The 18300-nt window shown below is 36.0% G+C and overlaps 1 protein-coding gene across 1 annotated transcript; it reads right to left on the bottom strand.

Moving 5' to 3' along the window:
• Window positions 1-1547: 1547 nt before the first annotated feature.
• Window positions 1548-18008, bottom strand: LOC125806141 (uncharacterized). Its single transcript, XM_049486084.1, has 5 exons — window positions 17904-18008; window positions 11768-11919; window positions 8236-8452; window positions 6711-6922; window positions 1548-1630 (listed from the first exon to the last, which is right to left on the bottom strand). The coding sequence occupies exons 1-5, from the start codon at window positions 17932-17934 to the stop codon at window positions 1583-1585; spliced, it is 660 nt and encodes a 219-aa protein (XP_049342041.1). The 5' UTR covers window positions 17935-18008; the 3' UTR covers window positions 1548-1582.
• Window positions 18009-18300: the final 292 nt, after the last annotated feature.

Below are 18300 nucleotides of genomic sequence, written 5' to 3'. Positions count from 1 at the left end.
AGTAAAGTTTTATTTAAAAAGTACTGGATTTAAATCTACTTAAAGTATAAAAGTTTAAACACATTTATGATATATGAAAATATAATTTGGGATGCACTAGGCTGATCCCTGTTTCATGTTCTTGCTGGTTTATTAGGTCTTAATTAGTCTCAGTTTATGATTAGTTGAGGCATTATGTCGTAAGTTAATGTACCCTTACCTTTCAGATCTGAAACGACTACTGTAAAAAAAAAAACTTTGTGTTAAAATGTGTTATGTATTGAAAAAAAAACATATACTTCAAACAGATTAAACATTTTATTAACCAGTTAAATAAATAAGCATTTATAATATAAATAAGCAAACATTACATTTATTCTCTTTTAATTCAAAACAATAAAAAAATCATACTGACTGTTGCTTCAACTTACAAAAACAAAGGAGGAATATTGGGTTTGAGAAAAAATGGAGAAAGGAGAAAGAATATTATAATAGAGGAAGTAAGAAGGAAGAATGTTGGGATAGAGGAAGTAAGGAGGAAGAATATTGGAATAGAGGACATATGGAAGGAAGAATGTTGGGATAGAGGAAGAAAGGAGGAAGAATGTTGGAATAGAGGATGTATGGAAGGAGAATGTTGGGATAGAGGAAGAAATAAGGAAGAAAGAGAGAAGAACATTGGGACAGAGGAAGTAAGGAGGAAGAATGTTGGGATAAAGTAAGAAAAGAGGAAAGATAAAAGAATTTTGAGAAAGAAGAAGAAAAGAGGACGAAAATTGGGATGGAATGTTGGGATAGAGAAATAAATTATGAAGTAGGAAGAATATTGGGATAGTGCAAGTAATGAGGAAGAATAATGGAATAGAGGAAGAAATGAGAAAAAAAGGAGAAAGAAAATTTGGATAGAAGAAGAAAGGAGGAAGAGCATTGGGATAGAGAAAGAAATTATGAAGAAAGGAGGAAGAATATTGGGATAGAGGAAGTAATGAGGAAGAATAATGCAAAAGAGGAAGTAAGGGGAAAGAATGTTGGGATAGGGGAAGTGAGGAGGAAGAATGTTGGGATAGAGAAAGAAATTATGAAGAAAGGAGAAAAAATATTGGGATAGAGGAAGTAATGAGGAAAAATAATGGAAAAAAAGGAAGTAAGGAAAAGGAATGTTGGGATAGAGGAAGAAATTATAAAGAGAGGGGAAGGGGGAAATGAATTTAAAGGTGGTTAGTATGTTAGAGGTGTTAGAAGAATAAGAGCTCAGTCTTCAGGAGGTTCTTGAAGGTTTGCTGTTTTGTCCCATGGGGTTTAATGTTAATAACAGGGTTAATAACAGGGTTAATAACAGGATTAATAACAGGATTAATAACAGAATTAGTGCAGTGTTTATGAAGCTCCTCAGAGTGGAAGAGCTCTGTGTGGATCAGGTCAGAAGGCGGAACAGAATCAGATGTTTGTGTAAATGTGTTGTCGTCTCTCTCTCTGATCAGAAATATGAAGGTTTTCTGTATGTGACGTTAATGTATGACGTATAATGTATATATATATATATATATATATATATATATATATATATATTCCTCTGTTCATCACTGTTGTCTCCGCTGGCTTTTTAACTCCATGTGCTTTTCCTTCTGTGTTTTTTAAACAGTACCACCCCCTGTAAACACAAACAGCAGGAGTGTAGAATTAGTTTCCATAATACGCTATACAGTGTTAATAATAAAAATGCAGTGGTTCTCCCATAACACAAAAACTCTTGGGTGGAGACCCTTATCCACCATCCAACCCAACACCACCAAGAGGGGGAATAACGCTCCATCAGGGAAACCACCACAAATAAATCCCATTTACCCACAAACACACACATAATAACCTCAAAGAAAGAATAATAGAGAGAGGTTAGTTTTTACTCTGAGTCCACCAGGCAGTCAGACTCCTCAACTCACAGATTCTCCACTATCAGACTCTTCAAGAGCTTCATCCACCAGGCAGTCAGACTCCTCAACATACAGACAGAGCCTCCACTACCAGACTCTGCAACAGCTTCTTCCACCAGGCAGTCAGACTCCTCAACACACAGACAGAGCCTCCCCTACCAGACTCTGCAACAGCTTCTTCCACCAGGCACTCAGACTCCTCAACACACAGACAGGGCCTCCACTACCAGACTCTGCAACAGCTTCTTCCACCAGGCAGTCAGACTCTTAAACATACAGACAGATCCTCCACTACCAGACTCTGCAACAGCTTCTTCCACCAGGCAGTCAGACTCCTCAACACACAGACAGGGCCTCCACTACCAGAATCTGCAACAGCTTCATCCACCAGGCAGTCAGACTCCTCGACACACAGACAGAGCCTCCACTACCAGACTCTGCAACAGCTTCTTCCACGAGGCAGTCAGACTCCTCAACACACAGACAGAGCCTCCACTACCAGACTCTGCAACAGCTTCTTCCACCAAACAGTCAGACTCCTCAACATACAGACAGAGCCTCCACTACCAGACTTTCCAACACCTTCTTCCACCAGGCAGTCAGACTCTTAAACATACAGACAGATCCTCCACTACCAGACTCTGCAATAGCTTTGTCCACCTGGCAGTCAGACTCCTCAACTAACTCACAGAGCCTCCACTACCAGACTCTGCAATAGCTTTATTCACCAGGCAGTCAGACTCCTCAACACACAGACAGAGCCTCCACTACCAGACTCTGCAACAGCTTCTTCTTCCACCAGGCAGTCAGACTCCTCAACATACAGACAGAGCCTCCACTACCAGACTCTGCAACAGCTTCTTCCACCAGGCAGTCAGACTCCTCAACACACAGACAGAGCCTCCACTACCAGACTTTGCAACAGCTTCTTCCACCAGGCAGTCAGACACCTCAACATACAGACAGAGCCTCCACTTCCAGACTCTGCAACAGCTTCTTCCACCAGGCAGTCAGACTCCTCAACACACAGACAGAGCCTCCACTACTGGACTCTGCAACAGCGTCTTCCACCAGGCAGTCAGACTCCTCAACACACAGACAGAGCCTCCACTACCAGACTCTGCAACAGCTTCATCCACCAGGCAGTCAGACTCCTCAACTAACTTACACAGCCTCCACTACCAGACTCTGCAACAGCTTCTTCCACCAGGCAGTCAGACTCCTCAACTAACTCACAGAGCCTCCACTACCAGAATCTGCAACAGCTTCATCCACCAGGCAGTCAGACTCCTCGACACACAGACAGAGCCTCCACTACCAGACTCTGCAACAGCTTCTTCCATCAAACAGTCAGACTCCTCAACATACAGACAGAGCCTCCACTACCAGACTTTGCAACAGCTTCTTCCACCAGGCAGTCAGACTCTTAAACATACAGACAGATCCTCCACTACCAGACTCTGCAATAGCTTCGTCCACCTGGCAGTAAGACTCCTCAACTAACTCACAGAGCCTCCACTACCAGACTCTGCAACAGCTTCTTCCACCAGGCAGTCAGACTCCTCAACTCACAGATTCTCCACTATCAGACTCTTCAAGAGCTTCATCCACCAGGCAGTCAGACTCCTCAACATACAGACAGAGCCTCCACTACCAGACTCTGCAACAGCTTCTTCCACCAGGCAGTCAGACTCCTCAACAAACAGACAGAGCCTCCCCTACCAGACTCTGCAATAGCTTCGTCCACCTGGCAGTCAGACTCCTCAACTAACTCACAGAGCCTCCACTACCAGACTCTGCAACAGCTTCATCCACCAGGCAGACAGACTCCTCGACATACAGACAGAGCCTATACTACCAGACTCTGCAACAGCTTCTTCCACCAGGCAGTCAGACTCCTCGACATACAGACAGAGCCTCCACTACCAGACTCTGCAACAGCTTCTTCCACCATGTTGCACCATGGTTCTGGAGGAACGTAATTTCGTTACAATGTGCACCTTTATTTAGATGTAATGACAATAAAGGCCTCTTGACTTGACTTGACTGTCAGTCAGCAAGCAATGTCTTCATTGTCAATGGTAAAGGGAACAAAAACCCTGCATCCCTACAGACTGTAACCATATCCTCTTTAGAGATGAATGCAGGTTTCTTGTTTCTTGTTTAGGATCAGACGCCTGTCTGGGTCGACTCTTGAGGACTCAGCTTCAGCTTCAACCTACGAGTGTAGAGCTACAGGATCTACAGGCCCAGCTGTAGCAACATCTGTGAGTAAATGTGCTGCAGGATCCAAACCGAACCTGTAGAACCTCCAAACCCAACCCTCTCAATCTCATTTTATATCCAAAATAGAGAAACCAAACTAAACTAAAGCATCACTTTAATAGTTTTAAACAGTTTTAATCAGTTTTACTCAATAATCTTTAATTCTTTCACTATAATATTTTAATCAGTCTAATATATCACCATTAAATTCACACAAATAAAGATTAATTAAACGCAAACACCCCTTTATTTGTGAGTTAATGGGTAAAGGACGTTTTTCACATCTTCAGTAGGTGGGCATGTTTTTTTGTCATCAAAGTGATCTGTAGTCAAGATTTTTTCACACCATCTGCCACAAAGGATGGAAATTGTTCATGTTAAAATGTCAGTTAAACAACAGAAAAACGCAGCTGTGGAACTGTGGTTAAGGGGCTTCTATTGTGTCTCAACAAAAACTGTGAATTTAAGACGGTTAGTCATTTTTTCACACGTCTGATCACTTTTATACATTTAAACAATTACCAGCCCAAAGGGCAGACAGACACATTTCTGTACGACAGATTATCACTAAATTATTATCACTAAACCAGATTATCACTAAATTATTATTACAAAACCAGATTATCACTAAATTATTATTACAAAACCAGATTATCACTAAATTATTATTACAAAACCAGATTATCACTAAATCCTTATCACTAAACCAGAATATCACTAAATTATTATTACAAAACCAGATTATCACTAAATCCTTATCACTAAACCAGAATATCACTAAATCCTTATCACTAAACCAGAATATCACTAAATTATTATTACAAAACCAGAATATCACTAAATTATTATTACAAAACCAGATTATCACTAAATCCTTATCACTAAACCAGATTATCACTAAATCCTTATCACTAAACCAGAATATCACTAAATTATTATTACAAAACCAGATTATCACTAAATTATTATAACAAAACCAGATTATCACTAAATTATTATAACAAAACCAGATTATCACTAAATTATTATTACAAAACCAGATTATCACTAAATTATTATTACAAAACCAGATTATCACTAAATTATTATTACAAAACCAGATTATCACTAAATTATTATAACAAAACCAGATTATCACTAAATTATTATTACAAAACCAGATTATCACTAAATCCTTATCACTAAACCAGATTATCACTAAATCCTTATCACTAAACCAGATTATCACTAAATTATTATTACAAAACCAGATTATCACTAAATCCTTATCACTAAACCAGATTATCACTAAATCCTTATCACTAAACCAGATTATCACTAAATTATTATTACAAAACCAGATTATCACTAAATCCTTATCACTAAACCAGATTATCACTAAATCCTTATCACTAAACCAGATTATCACTAAATCCTTATCACTAAACCAGATTATCACTAAATCCTTATCACTAAACCAGATTATCACTAAATCCTTATCACTAAACCAGATTATCACTAAATTATTATTACAAAACCAGATTATCACTAAATTATTATAACAAAACCAGATTATCACTAAATTATTATTACAAAACCAGATTATCACTAAATTATTATAACAAAACCAGATTATCACTAAATTATTATTACAAAACCAGATTATCACTAAATTATTATTACAAAACCAGATTATCACTAAATTATTATTACAAAACCAGATTATCACTAAATTATTATAACAAAACCAGATTATCACTAAATTATTATCACTAAACCAGATTATCACTAAATCCTTATCACTAAACCAGATTATCACTAAATCCTTATCACTAAACCAGATTATCACTAAATCCTTATCACTAAACCAGATTATCACTAAATCCTTATCACTAAACCAGATTATCACTAAATCCTTATCACTAAACCAGATTATCACTAAATTATTATTATTATTATTATTATTATTATTATTATTAAACCAAATTATCACTTAACTATTATTACAAAACCAGATTATCACTAAATCATTATCATTAAACCAGATTATCTCATTATTATTATTATTATTATTATTATTATTATTATTATTATTATTATTATTATTATTATTAAACCAAATTATCACTTAATTATTATTACAAAACCAGATTATCACTAAACTATTAATACTAAACCAAATTAGCACTAAACCCGATTATCACTTAATTATTATCAATAAACCAGATATATTTATATTCATACAGTTTTAATAGTTTATAAATCAATATTTGGTGGAATAACCCTGGTGGTTTTTAATCACAATTTTTTTTTATGCATCTTGGCATCATGTTCTCCTCCACCAGTCTTACACACTGCTTTTGGATAACTTTATGCTGCTTTACTCCTGGTGCAAAAATTCAAGCAGTTCAGTTTGGTGGTTTGATGGTTTGTGATCATCCATCTTCCTCTTGATTATATTCCAGAGGTTTTTAATTTGGTAAAATCAAAGAAACTCATCATTTGTATATGTATTTTTTTTTTTCAGAGCTGTATATTTTAATTTATATCACTTACCCAGAGACAGAGAGCACACAGCAGGAGTTTGGTGAGGCTGATGGTGATGAAAGCTATAAAAGCCCACAGTGCGCTCACGTCCACCACCTGCACTGCTGCTGCTGCTGCTGCTGCTGCTGGAACACTGTTTACACTAGAGTTCAACCAGTCAGTGGTGAACTGAGCAGTGAACTCAGGGGTGAGGACTGGAGTCTGTGATGTTGAAACACACTCTGTAAAAAAAACAGACAATTTAATTTAAGATTAATGCCGTGTTTCATTTGAAATCAGATGTATTTTTTCCTACATAGTAAATGAATAGTAAAGTGATCTATCAGATTATGAAGGAACACATAAGGAATCATGTAGAAACTTAAAAACAGTGTTAAACAAACCTAAATACCCTTAACTTGTGGTTTCTAAAGGCTGGAAACTTTAAAGAACTCTTGCTCTTCCTTTCCTGTGGCGGTCCTGATTAGTGCCAGTTTCATCATTATAGTATTTTTGATGGTCTTTGCAGTAACTGCACTTGAGGATACTTCTTAAAATTTTCTTTTCAGACTGACTGACCTTCATTTTTTCTTAAACTGTTTTTTTTTTTAGTTGAGTAGTTCCTGCTTTTCATAATCTGGATTAGAACATTACACCCCTTGTAAAAGTAAAAAAGTTTTTTTTTTTTTTTTGTTTACTTGTATACTTAACATGGAAAAATAGATACTTTAACAAAATTTAAATATGTACTTAAATACATACCAAATGTACTATTTTGGAACAATTTATGGCAACTTGAGTATATTTCAATTGTAATTAAGATATATTTAAACACAACAGCATTTAATTGTGCTTTCGAGTGCTTTTCGTGTAAGTATGTGATTTTTGAACATAATTTTTAATACACTTGAAGTATATTTTAAATATAAATATATACTATATATATATTGTACTACTTTGCGTATTGATGCCCATATTGTGTTCACCTTAATGCTACTGAAAAAAAAAACTACACTTAAGTGCCCTCTATATATTTTCTATCAACACAGCATTTAATTTAAATTATAGTGTAAAAAGTAAGGTAATTTTTACAGATTTGATGTGGTTTAGAACACTTTTTATAATGTTTATTTTATAGTTTAGTTTAGAATGGTTTGTGAACTTAAAAGGTCAATAGCATATATAAAATAAAAATGCTAAACAATGCAATGGACATTAAAAAGCAATTAAATATTTAAGTTATATGAATTAAATGTTTAGAAAGAGTTTATATTAAAATATTACAGTTCTGTTTTGTGTCCAGTACAAAAAAAAAACTTTTTTCACTTTTTTAAAGGTTTTTTGAAAATGTTTTAAAATAGTGTAAAATTCCCACATCTGCTCTCCAACATCAGGTAAACAGGTAAATGGGACACAGAATAACGTTAGCACATTCAGATTAATAGAAAATTCAATAATTGGATTAAAATGTGTTTTTTTGGTTTGTTTTTTCAAACTTTTAGAGGATAAATACGAGACCGAGCCACTAAAACACTATAAAACATTAGTGAAATACCTGAGACGTTGAGCAGGACGTGCGAGTCGTTATTTATCACTCCGAGTCTCGCCCTCATCATGCACTTATATTCCCCTGAATCTTTCAGAGAGAGGTTCTTCAGGACGAGGGAATAATCCTCTCTGAGAGACGCTACGTGAGCGTAGTCCCGATACGCCACTGCTGACTCTGATCCTTTATGTTTCAGGATAATTCCACTGTCTTTGTTTTGAATCACCTGAAAAAAATATTTTATTTTACAGCACTTACAGCATTTAATAAACTGCTTTTCTATCATGAACAATGATAGTCACCCACTTTACACCACCATCATGAAGCAGAGGAGTGTGTTCAGCGGTAGACTGCTGTCACAGAGCTGCACAACAGACAGACTCAGAAAATCCTTCATCCCCAGAGCCATCAGACTCTTTAACTCCTCCCATCAGGGACGGGATGCTGCTGCCGACTGAGTTTAATCCATCAAGTCACTACATGGACATTATACAACCACTTAATTATTTACACTAACACTTCCCCAACCTCACTTACATTCAAGTACACTTTACTCATGATTGGGTATTCACATATTCACAATCTCTTTTTAGAACTATATTTGTTACAGATGCATATTTATATTATATTTTTATGTCACATCAGCCACTTTCATAATCAATGTCATTGCACACTGCACTTTGCTCTGTTAATTATTTAATTATTTAATGGCCGTTAGCAACATCTACTGCACTGCTCCGTTTACAGATAGATCCTTACCTTGTATAATACGTTTTTTATAGCCTTATATATTTTCTATTCTTCTGTGTTTTAATTTATGTTTGAATATGTTTCTTATTGTATTGTGTTGTTGCTGCTGGATGCCTAAATTTACTTTGGGATAAATAAAGTATCTATCTATCTATCTATCTATCTATCTATCTATCTATCTATCTATCTATCTATCTATCTATCTATCTATCTATCTATCTATCTATCTATCTATCTATCCTGTTTGATGCTTAAAATAAAAACACTGCTCAAAATAATAAAGGGAACACAATGTAACTGCACTATAACCACACTTCTGTAAAATCAACCTGTCCAGTTAGGAAGCAGCACTGATTGTGAATCAGTTTCACCTGCTGTTGTGTAAATGGAACAGACAACAGGTAGAAATGAGAGGCAGAGTGGTTCTGCAGGTGGAGACCACAGACCTTTTCTCTGTTCTCATCCTTTCTGGATGATGTTTTTGTTCACTTTTGCATTTTGTCAGTTCTCTCACCATAGAGATTGAAAGAGGCGGAGTCTACAACCCACAGAAGCTGCTCAGGTAGTGCAGCTCATCCAGGATGTGTCAGGAAGGTTTGCTGTGTCTCTCAGCACAGGGTCCAGAGACACCAGGAGACATGGAGGGCAACAACCCAGCAGCAGAGCCCTGCAAAACGACTAATATCCATGTTTCTGCTTAAACTGTCAGAAACGGACTCCATGAGGGTGGTACGAGGGCCCGACGTCCACAAGTGGGGCTTGTGCTTACAGCCCAACATAGTGCAGGGGGATCGGCATTTGCAGGAGAACACCAAGATTGGGAGTTTTGCCATTGGCGCTAGGAGTGTGCGATATTAAGAAAAAAAAATAGATACCGATATATTCTGTAATTTTGCCCATACCGATATTAAACGATATTTTGCATTATTTATAAATGTGTTTGTAAAAGCCTTATATTGTACTAGCTTGAACTAAAATTATATTAAAATAAATGTTTACACATTATATTATTGTAAACAATTCAAGGCAATTAATTTACCTGACACAAATAACACAAAACTAAAATATAGAAACTGGCTATTTAAATTATAATAACCTGATCAATGTGTTTGCTGTTTGGTGATTTTTGCAGCAAACATATAAAACTATAAACAATATGTATTGCACATTTACAAAAAATGTTACTTTTTTTTTTTGCATTTGTAAACCAATAACCCACTGTAAACAATATGTATTGTGTAATTTGTGACTGCATTTCTTATCACTTGCCATCGGCTGCCTTTTTTGTCGTAGGGCACTTTTCTATTGAGTGACTCTTCTAAAATTTGCGGAGTTTGTGTTTTGAGTACCTTAGGTGGTTTAGGATTGTCTTGGGCAGCGGGCTCCTAAAGCTTTTCATACTCCTCATACTCCGTGCGCTGGTTTGATGGAACAGGTTAGTTGTCGAGCTATCTTTAATGGCAACCGCCTTCTTACAGAGTTTACATATTGCCGTTGTTTGAGTAATGTCCGTCCTTTTAAATCCAAACCACCTGCACTCGAGTGAAGATTACCCTCGTCTGGGAGATTAAATCCAGGGTAGTAGACTGAACGGCTGGCGGTGAATGAACTTCTTCCTCTGGGACAGCGTATTCGCTCATTTTCAGCGTTGTTTTAGCCAGCTAAACTAGCGCTAGCCTATTTAGCCTTTAGCCTATGCTAGTACAATGTATGGGCACAAGCTATTCTAAAGCTGGACGCGTGGGAGTCAATGCGCTCTGACTGATGTTTTTTTCTCAGTGATTAGCATACTCGATAATGTCAGCTTGCGCATCGTCAACGCAGCAAATAGGATAATATCGTGGACGATATTTATCGCACTCTCCTAATTGGCGCCCTGTGCTCTTTACAGATGAGGCATCGATGTTATATTGATGCATTGAAGGTATTAAAGCTATGGACTGTCCGCCCGTTCCCCAGACCTGATTCTAATACAGCACATCTGGAACATCATGTCTCGCTCCATCCACCAAAACCACACTGCACCACAGACTGTCCAGGAGTTCCTGACGCTTTAATCCAGGTCTGTGAGGTGATTCCTCAGGAGAACATCTGCCGACTCATCAGGAGCTGAATCAGTTGAATCAGCCTGTCCTTTGATTTTCCACTTTTAATTTTGAGTATGATTCCAAATACAGACCTCCGTAGGATAATAATTTTAATTTACATTGATCATTTTTTATGGTATTTCGTTCTTAACGCATTTCACTATGTAATAAATAAAGATTTTCAACTGGAATATTTTCTGCATTGAGATCTAGGATGTGTCATTTTAGTGTTCTCTCTATTTTTTGGAGCAGTGTAATATATACTATGCAAAAATAATCATCCAGAAAACATCTATTTATATTAACGTTTGTGGTGCTTAGCTGATGCTCTAATCAGATTTTAGTCATAATACAAAAATGAGCAAAGATAACCTGATAAATTATTATGGAAAATTGCAGTGAATCCCCAACAACTAAGTGTACAGTCCCCTACAAAGACGTGAACAGTCTATACTATTCATGGTTGTTTTATTTCAACAAAGAGAGAGACAAAATATAAAACATTAAATTCATGTTATAAATTAATTTGTATTTGATTAGGTGAAATAAGTATTTGATCCCTTCGTGGAGTTAGAATGTTTCTAAGAAAGCAGAGAGAAGCTTGTTAATGATCTCAAGGTAGCTGGGAGTCATTGAAAAAAGCCATCATTAGTAACACACTTCAGCGTAATGGATTGAGATCCTGCAGTTCTGTTTGGTCGTACCTTGTACCAGATGATGGATGTGTACTCGTGGCTGTATGATTTAGCAGTGCAGGGCAGGACGGCCTCATTGGCGCAGTTTGGTGTGATCACGTGGGTTTCATCAGGAACTTTCCTGGAGAAGCTCAGAGCCGGGCATATGGTCATAAACAAGGCTGAGGAAAAAGTTAAGAAATAAATGAATTACTTTATTTTTCTCTCAGAAATCCCTGTTGTGGATAAAAATCACAACTATACAAACATTTAGTGTGTAAACAGTTCAAATGAAGTAATAAAATAAAAATATATATTCAGTCGCAGCACAGTCACTGTTAATTTTATAAACCTACATTATCTACAGCACCAAAGTACAAGAGATTTGCGAGGAAATACAGATTTTGGAGAATCCATAACTTTCAGGAGGTAGTGCACTTTTGAGGGGGAATGCAAAACTTTTCAATTTAATACAATTTTGTTTGGAATAGAATGCAATTTTTGTGACGAAACACATTTTTGTAAGGAATTGTATTTTTTAAATGAGAATCCTGAAGATGGGTCATGGATGGGTCTTCCAGCATGACAATGACCCAGAACATACAGCCTAGACAACAAAAGACTGGATCCTGGATTGGCCTAGCTAGTCTTTGGACTTTAATCTCATAGAAGAAATGGGTAGAAGGAGCTCAAACTTTGAGAAAATGTCTTTTTTTTAATGAGAATCCTGAAGATGGGTAGTGAATGGGTCTACCAGCATGACAATGACCCAGAACATACAGCCTAGACAACAAAAGACTGGATCCTGGAGTGGCCTAGCCAGCCTCTGGACTTTATACTCTTAGAAAATCTGGGGGGAAAGCTTAAACTTTGAGAAAATGGTTTTTTTTAATGAGAATCCTAAATATGGGTCGTCAATGGGTCTTCCAACATGACAATGACCCAAAACACACAGCCAAGACAACAAAGGACTGAATCCTATAGTGGCTAACCAGTTTCTGGACATTAATCCCGTAGAAGATCTGTGGAAGGAGTTTAAACTTAAATTTATTTTATTTTTATAAGAATCCTGAATATGGGTCATGGATGGGTCTTCCAGCATGACAATGACCCAAAAGATAAAGCCTAGAAAACAAAGAACTGTATCATATAGTGGCCTAGCCATTCTCTGAACTTAAATCTCATGGAAAATCTGTGGACGTGGCTCAAACTTTGAGAAAATGTGTTTTTTTTTAAATGAGAATCCTAAGATGGGTCATGGATGGGTCTTCCAGCATGGCAATGACCCAAAACACAAAGCCAAGACAACAAAGGACTGTATCCTAGAGTGGCCTAGCCATTTTCTGGACATTAATCCCATAGAAGATCTGTGGAAGGAGTTTAGACTTGAAAAAAAGTGTTTTATTTTATAAGAATCCTGAATATGGGTCATGGATGGGTCTTCCAGCATGACAATGACCCAAAACACAAAGCCAAGACAACAAAGGACTGTATCCTAGAGTGGCCTAGCCAGTTTCTGGACCTTAATCCCCCCAAAACATTTTTGGACGGAGCTCAAACGTCAAAAAAATGTGTTCTTTGAATGAGAATCCTGGAGATGGGTTGTGGATGGGTCTTCCAGCATGACAATGACCCAAAACATACAGACTAGAAACAAAGAACTAATGTCAAACGACATCCTTAAAAACTTCAGTATTTGGAGATTTTCTAAAAAGATAAGACTGAGAAAAGTCTGACCTCTTTTCTTAAATACAAGGATTTCTAAACCAAGTACTAAGTCGCGTTTTCCGCTTATTCTATTATAACCTACAGCTCTGGAAAAAAAATAAGAGAGCACTTAAAAATTATGAGTTTCTTTCATTTTACCAAATTGAAAACCTCTGGAATATAATCAAGAGGAAGATGGATGATCACAAACCATCAAACCACCAAACTGAACTGCTTGAATTTTTGCACCAGAAGTAAAGCAGCATAAAGTTATCCAAAAGCAGTGTGTAAGACTGGTGGAGGAGAACATGATGCCAAGATGCATGTAAAAAAACTGTGATTAAAAAACAGGGTTATTCTAAAATCAAATATTGATTTCTGAACTCTTAAAACTTTATGAATTTGAACTTGTTTCCTTTGCTTCATTTGAGGTCTGAATTATTTCTGTAAATAAATGCTCTAAATGAGAATATTTTTATTTGGAATTTGGGAGAAATGTTGTCTGTAGTTTATAGAATAAAACAAAAATTTTCATTTTACTCAAACATAAACCTATAAATAGCAAAATCAGAGAAACTGACTCAGAAACTGATTGCTCTCTTCATTTGTTCCTTCTTCGCAAAAGTTTTAGATTGACTGTTAAAAGTCTGTATAAGCTTTTCTCCAGTGGAAAAGGGAGGGTTTAAAAACCCCATTTCAATGGAAAACGAAATCTAAGCTGTTTTTCTAACCTTTTTCCTTTTAACTGTAGTTAAAGATGCTCCTCCTGTTTCTGAGAAATTGAGAGTCACAGTAAAGAAACAGGAAGTGATCTGGCCTACAAAAGCCCTGGTTATACTCCCGAAACACCCACCACCCATCCTTCCATAGTATCACTAATATGTGCTAAAACTTTCTCTTCTCTTACTAATATCTCTCCCTTCTGCCTGGGAACTAGTGACAGAAAGCTATTGTTCATAGAACACAATACAGTATTCATTATTAAAAGTAATTTTTACATTTCTTTAATGAAAAAAAAAATAGGCTTCAGAGTTTAGTGGCTTTTTTATTTAATAATTTATAGTGATTATATTGCTAGCTATTTGCTATAATGTACTTGGTGAAGTTTAGTGAAGTGCTAAAAATACAATAAATTAAATTTGTAAAAAAAAAAGTATCTTTCTTCTACAGTATTTAACTAATATTTAAGTATTTAGTAATTATTTAATCATAATTTAAAATTGTTAAAATAAATGCAGTATATTAATGCCTTTTCTAACAATATAAAAATACAGTATTTCATAGGTACTTTAATTACAGTGGCTTGCCAAAGTATTCATACCCCTTAAACTTTTTTTTTTTTTTTTTTACATTTTGTCACCCTACAACCACAAACTTAAATGTATTTAACTAAGATTTTAAGTAATAGAAAAAGTACACAAAGTAGCACGTAACTGTGAAGTGAAATAAAAATGATACATGAAACCATTTGCAGTTTATAACCACAAGTCATGTAGGAACACAGGAAACATCTGGAAGAAGGTTCTGTGGTCAGATCAGACCAAGTTTTTTTTTGAAGAACTTTTTGGCCCCATTACCGTAAACACACCATCCCCACTGCACTGTGAAACATGGTGGTGGCAGCATCATGCTGTGGGCAAATGCTTTTCTTCAGCAGGGACAGATTTAGGAAGCTGGTCAAAGATGATAGAAAGATAGATGGAGATAAATAAGATAAATACAGGACAGATACCGGAAGAAAACCTGTTGGAGGCTGTAAAAGAATTGAGACCTTCCGGCAAGATGATGACCCTAAACATACAGCCAGAGCTACAGTGTAACAGTTTAGATCAGAGAAAATTCATGTGTTAGAATGATCCAGTCTTAAGTCTCATTGATCTTCTGTGGAGAGACATGAAAACTGCTGTTCACAGACGCTCTCCATCCAACCTGACTGATCTTCAGCTGTTTTATAAAGAAGAATGGAGCAAAAATATCTCAGAAAGTCGCTAGATGCTACTAAGTATTGATATAGGGGGGCTGAATACTTTTGAAAATCACACTTTTTATTCAGATTTTTATTTGATTCAAATTTTGAAAACCATGAATAATTTTCGTTACAATTTACTATGATCCACTACTTTGTGTACTTTGTCTATCACTTAAAATTTCAATAAAATGCATTTAAGTTTATGGTTGTAAGGGGACAAAATGAAAAAAAAAAAAAAAAACAAAGTTCAAGGGGTATAAATGCTTTTGGAAGCCACTGTAATCACAGTACCAATCAAATACTCATTTATATTGCAGCAAATGCAAGCACTGTTAAAAAGGCATTATCAGGTAATTTATTTGCAAGAAAACAAACAATAAACCAAAACTAAACTCAAAACAAGATACAAGAACAGACAGGATTACTAGAATTAACACTGAATAAACTATTAAAAGAGAAAACAAAAAAACAGCAACCTGACTGAAACACTCAAACACTCACAAAACCAGACAACTAAAACTAAAAACACAGGGGCTTTAGATACACATGGAGGGAACGGGAAACAGGAAACACCTGGGGACAGATAATGAGGGGGCGGAGCTACAAATTAACAAAGCCGGGAGCATGGGTGGAGACAAGGAGAGACACAGAGAGCCATGTGCTCTGGCTAGGACAACAGAAAAAGGAGGGGAAAAAACATGGAGTCTGACAAGGGTCAGAACAAAGACGTGACAATAAAATAATTAAATACTTTAAAAGGAAAAAAAAATGTTTTTTTTTGTTTTTCACAAATTCTGTTTATTGTATTTTTAACATAAAAAATGTATTCAGTAATGAGCTTCACCAAGTACAATATGGCAGCTTATTTAATGCATAAAATGCAATGTACAAATTGTGCATTTTGGTAATGACTGTGGTTTAAAAAGGCACTAAACCCTTTTTTTATTAATAGCTATTTTTTTTTTTGAAGTAATGAAAATTTAAATATAATTTTTTTTTTAATTTTATAAACATTTCCTAACCTTTAGAAAAACGCTTTCATTGTGGTAATTTTCGCCTCTGCAGCGCCCTCTCAGGTTAAGCTGTGCTATAGGCGAGAATGATGTTACCATGTACAATATGCAAATCAATCAATAATCCCGCCCCCTGATGACAACGTCCAAACATCTGCTTCTCCGAGATCAGAGGCACACTGCTGCTGCAGCTCAGCCAATCAGCTTTACCTTCTGTCCCGCCCCTAAACCCATACATCATCCAATGCACCTCCCAAATTACCCCTAATCTGGTTTTGTGGATTTTAACACTTTGTTAGTTCCCTGTCTGATAAAGAGACACATACTGTTAACATGAGATTTAAGATTATTGACTGAATGCAAGCCTATATACAGTTAATCTGAATAGAACAGATTACTCATCACACACTCTTCACACCTGTGGGTTGAAATTAACCACTTAGCACTGTAAAAATTACATTAAGCAAGCACACACACACACACACAAACACACAAGCTGGCACATTTCCTTTTTCCAGGTTGTTTCCAGTGTGGAATATGGAGCTACACCAGCCTCTACTTCTTCTACTAAAACTCTAAGTTATATAAACTCAGTAAAAGTGGCTTTACAGGAAAATACCAGCATTTAAAACCATATTTAATCATTTCAATCACAATTAATCAGAGAATATTTTTATTGCACTATTAATACAATACCTTTTGAGGTGTTTGGTACCACTTAGCATGAATAGAATTCAACTTGGCAAATTAAGCACTGATTCTTTTAATTCCATTTGAAAAAATATCTGTTAATATAAGCTTAGTCTTAACAAGACAAAAAAGTGAAATGTCTGAAATAACAAAAAAGATGCAGAGCTTTCAGAACTCAAATAATGCAAAGAACACAAGTTCATATTCATAAAGTTTTAAGAGTTCAGAAATCAGTATTTGGTGGAATAACCCTTATTTTTCATCACAGTTTTTTTTCGTGCATCTTGGCATCATGTTCTCCTCCACCAGTCTTACACACTGCTTTTGGATAACTTTATGCTGCTTTACTCCTGGTGCAAAAATTCAAGTAGTTCAGTTTGGTTTGATGGTTTGTGATCATCCATCTTCCTCTTGATTATATTCCAGAGGTTTTCAATTTGGTAAAATCAAAGAAAAAATGTTTAATTTTTAAAGGCAATGGTTCATAAATGGTCCATGATCTAAGTTAAAGAATACTTTGATATGTCAAACGAGTCAAAGAACCTCTTTATCCATATAGTATTTCTATTAATATTTATTTATACAGTAACCTACTACTATTAAACATTACAGTTTCTAATAGTACAAATAAATCTAATTTTTTGTATGGGCTCCTAATATAGTAGCATTAGTAGCTTTTTTTGACAGTGTAACATTTATTGCTGTTTTAAGGAATTAAACTAAAATATATATGTATAAATAGTTAAATCACTCCTGTAATAAATGTAAACTGGCGATAGCTGCTTACCCAGTGTTCCCAAGAGTCTGATTATCGTCATATTTCAGAAGCAGCTCATCCTCCAGCAGTGCAGATCTGTCATGCTGGTTTTCAGGAAGATGCAGTACATCAGCACTGCACTGAGAGAAAAGGGGCGGAGCTTCGATTTTAGGTCATTCTCACCTCTTAATCCTGCAGCTGCAAACTGCAACCAGCATCCAGCACAACTGTGTCACCATCTCTGCAGTGCTCATATTCACTCTGTGCCATCAAACCAAACTGAACTGCTTGTATTTTTGCACCAGGAGTAAAGCAGCATAAAGTTATCCAAAAGCAGTGTGTAAGACTGGTGGAGGAGAACATGATGCCAAGATGCAAATTAAAACTGTGATTAAAAACCAGGATTATTCCACTAAATATTGATTTC

The sequence above is a fragment of the Astyanax mexicanus genome, chromosome 12 (assembly GCF_023375975.1).
Source record: "Astyanax mexicanus isolate ESR-SI-001 chromosome 12, AstMex3_surface, whole genome shotgun sequence".
In the NCBI taxonomy this organism is placed as follows: domain Eukaryota; kingdom Metazoa; phylum Chordata; class Actinopteri; order Characiformes; family Acestrorhamphidae; genus Astyanax; species Astyanax mexicanus.
Note: the sequence above shows the minus strand (reverse complement) of the source record. Positions and strands in the feature narration are given on the sequence as shown.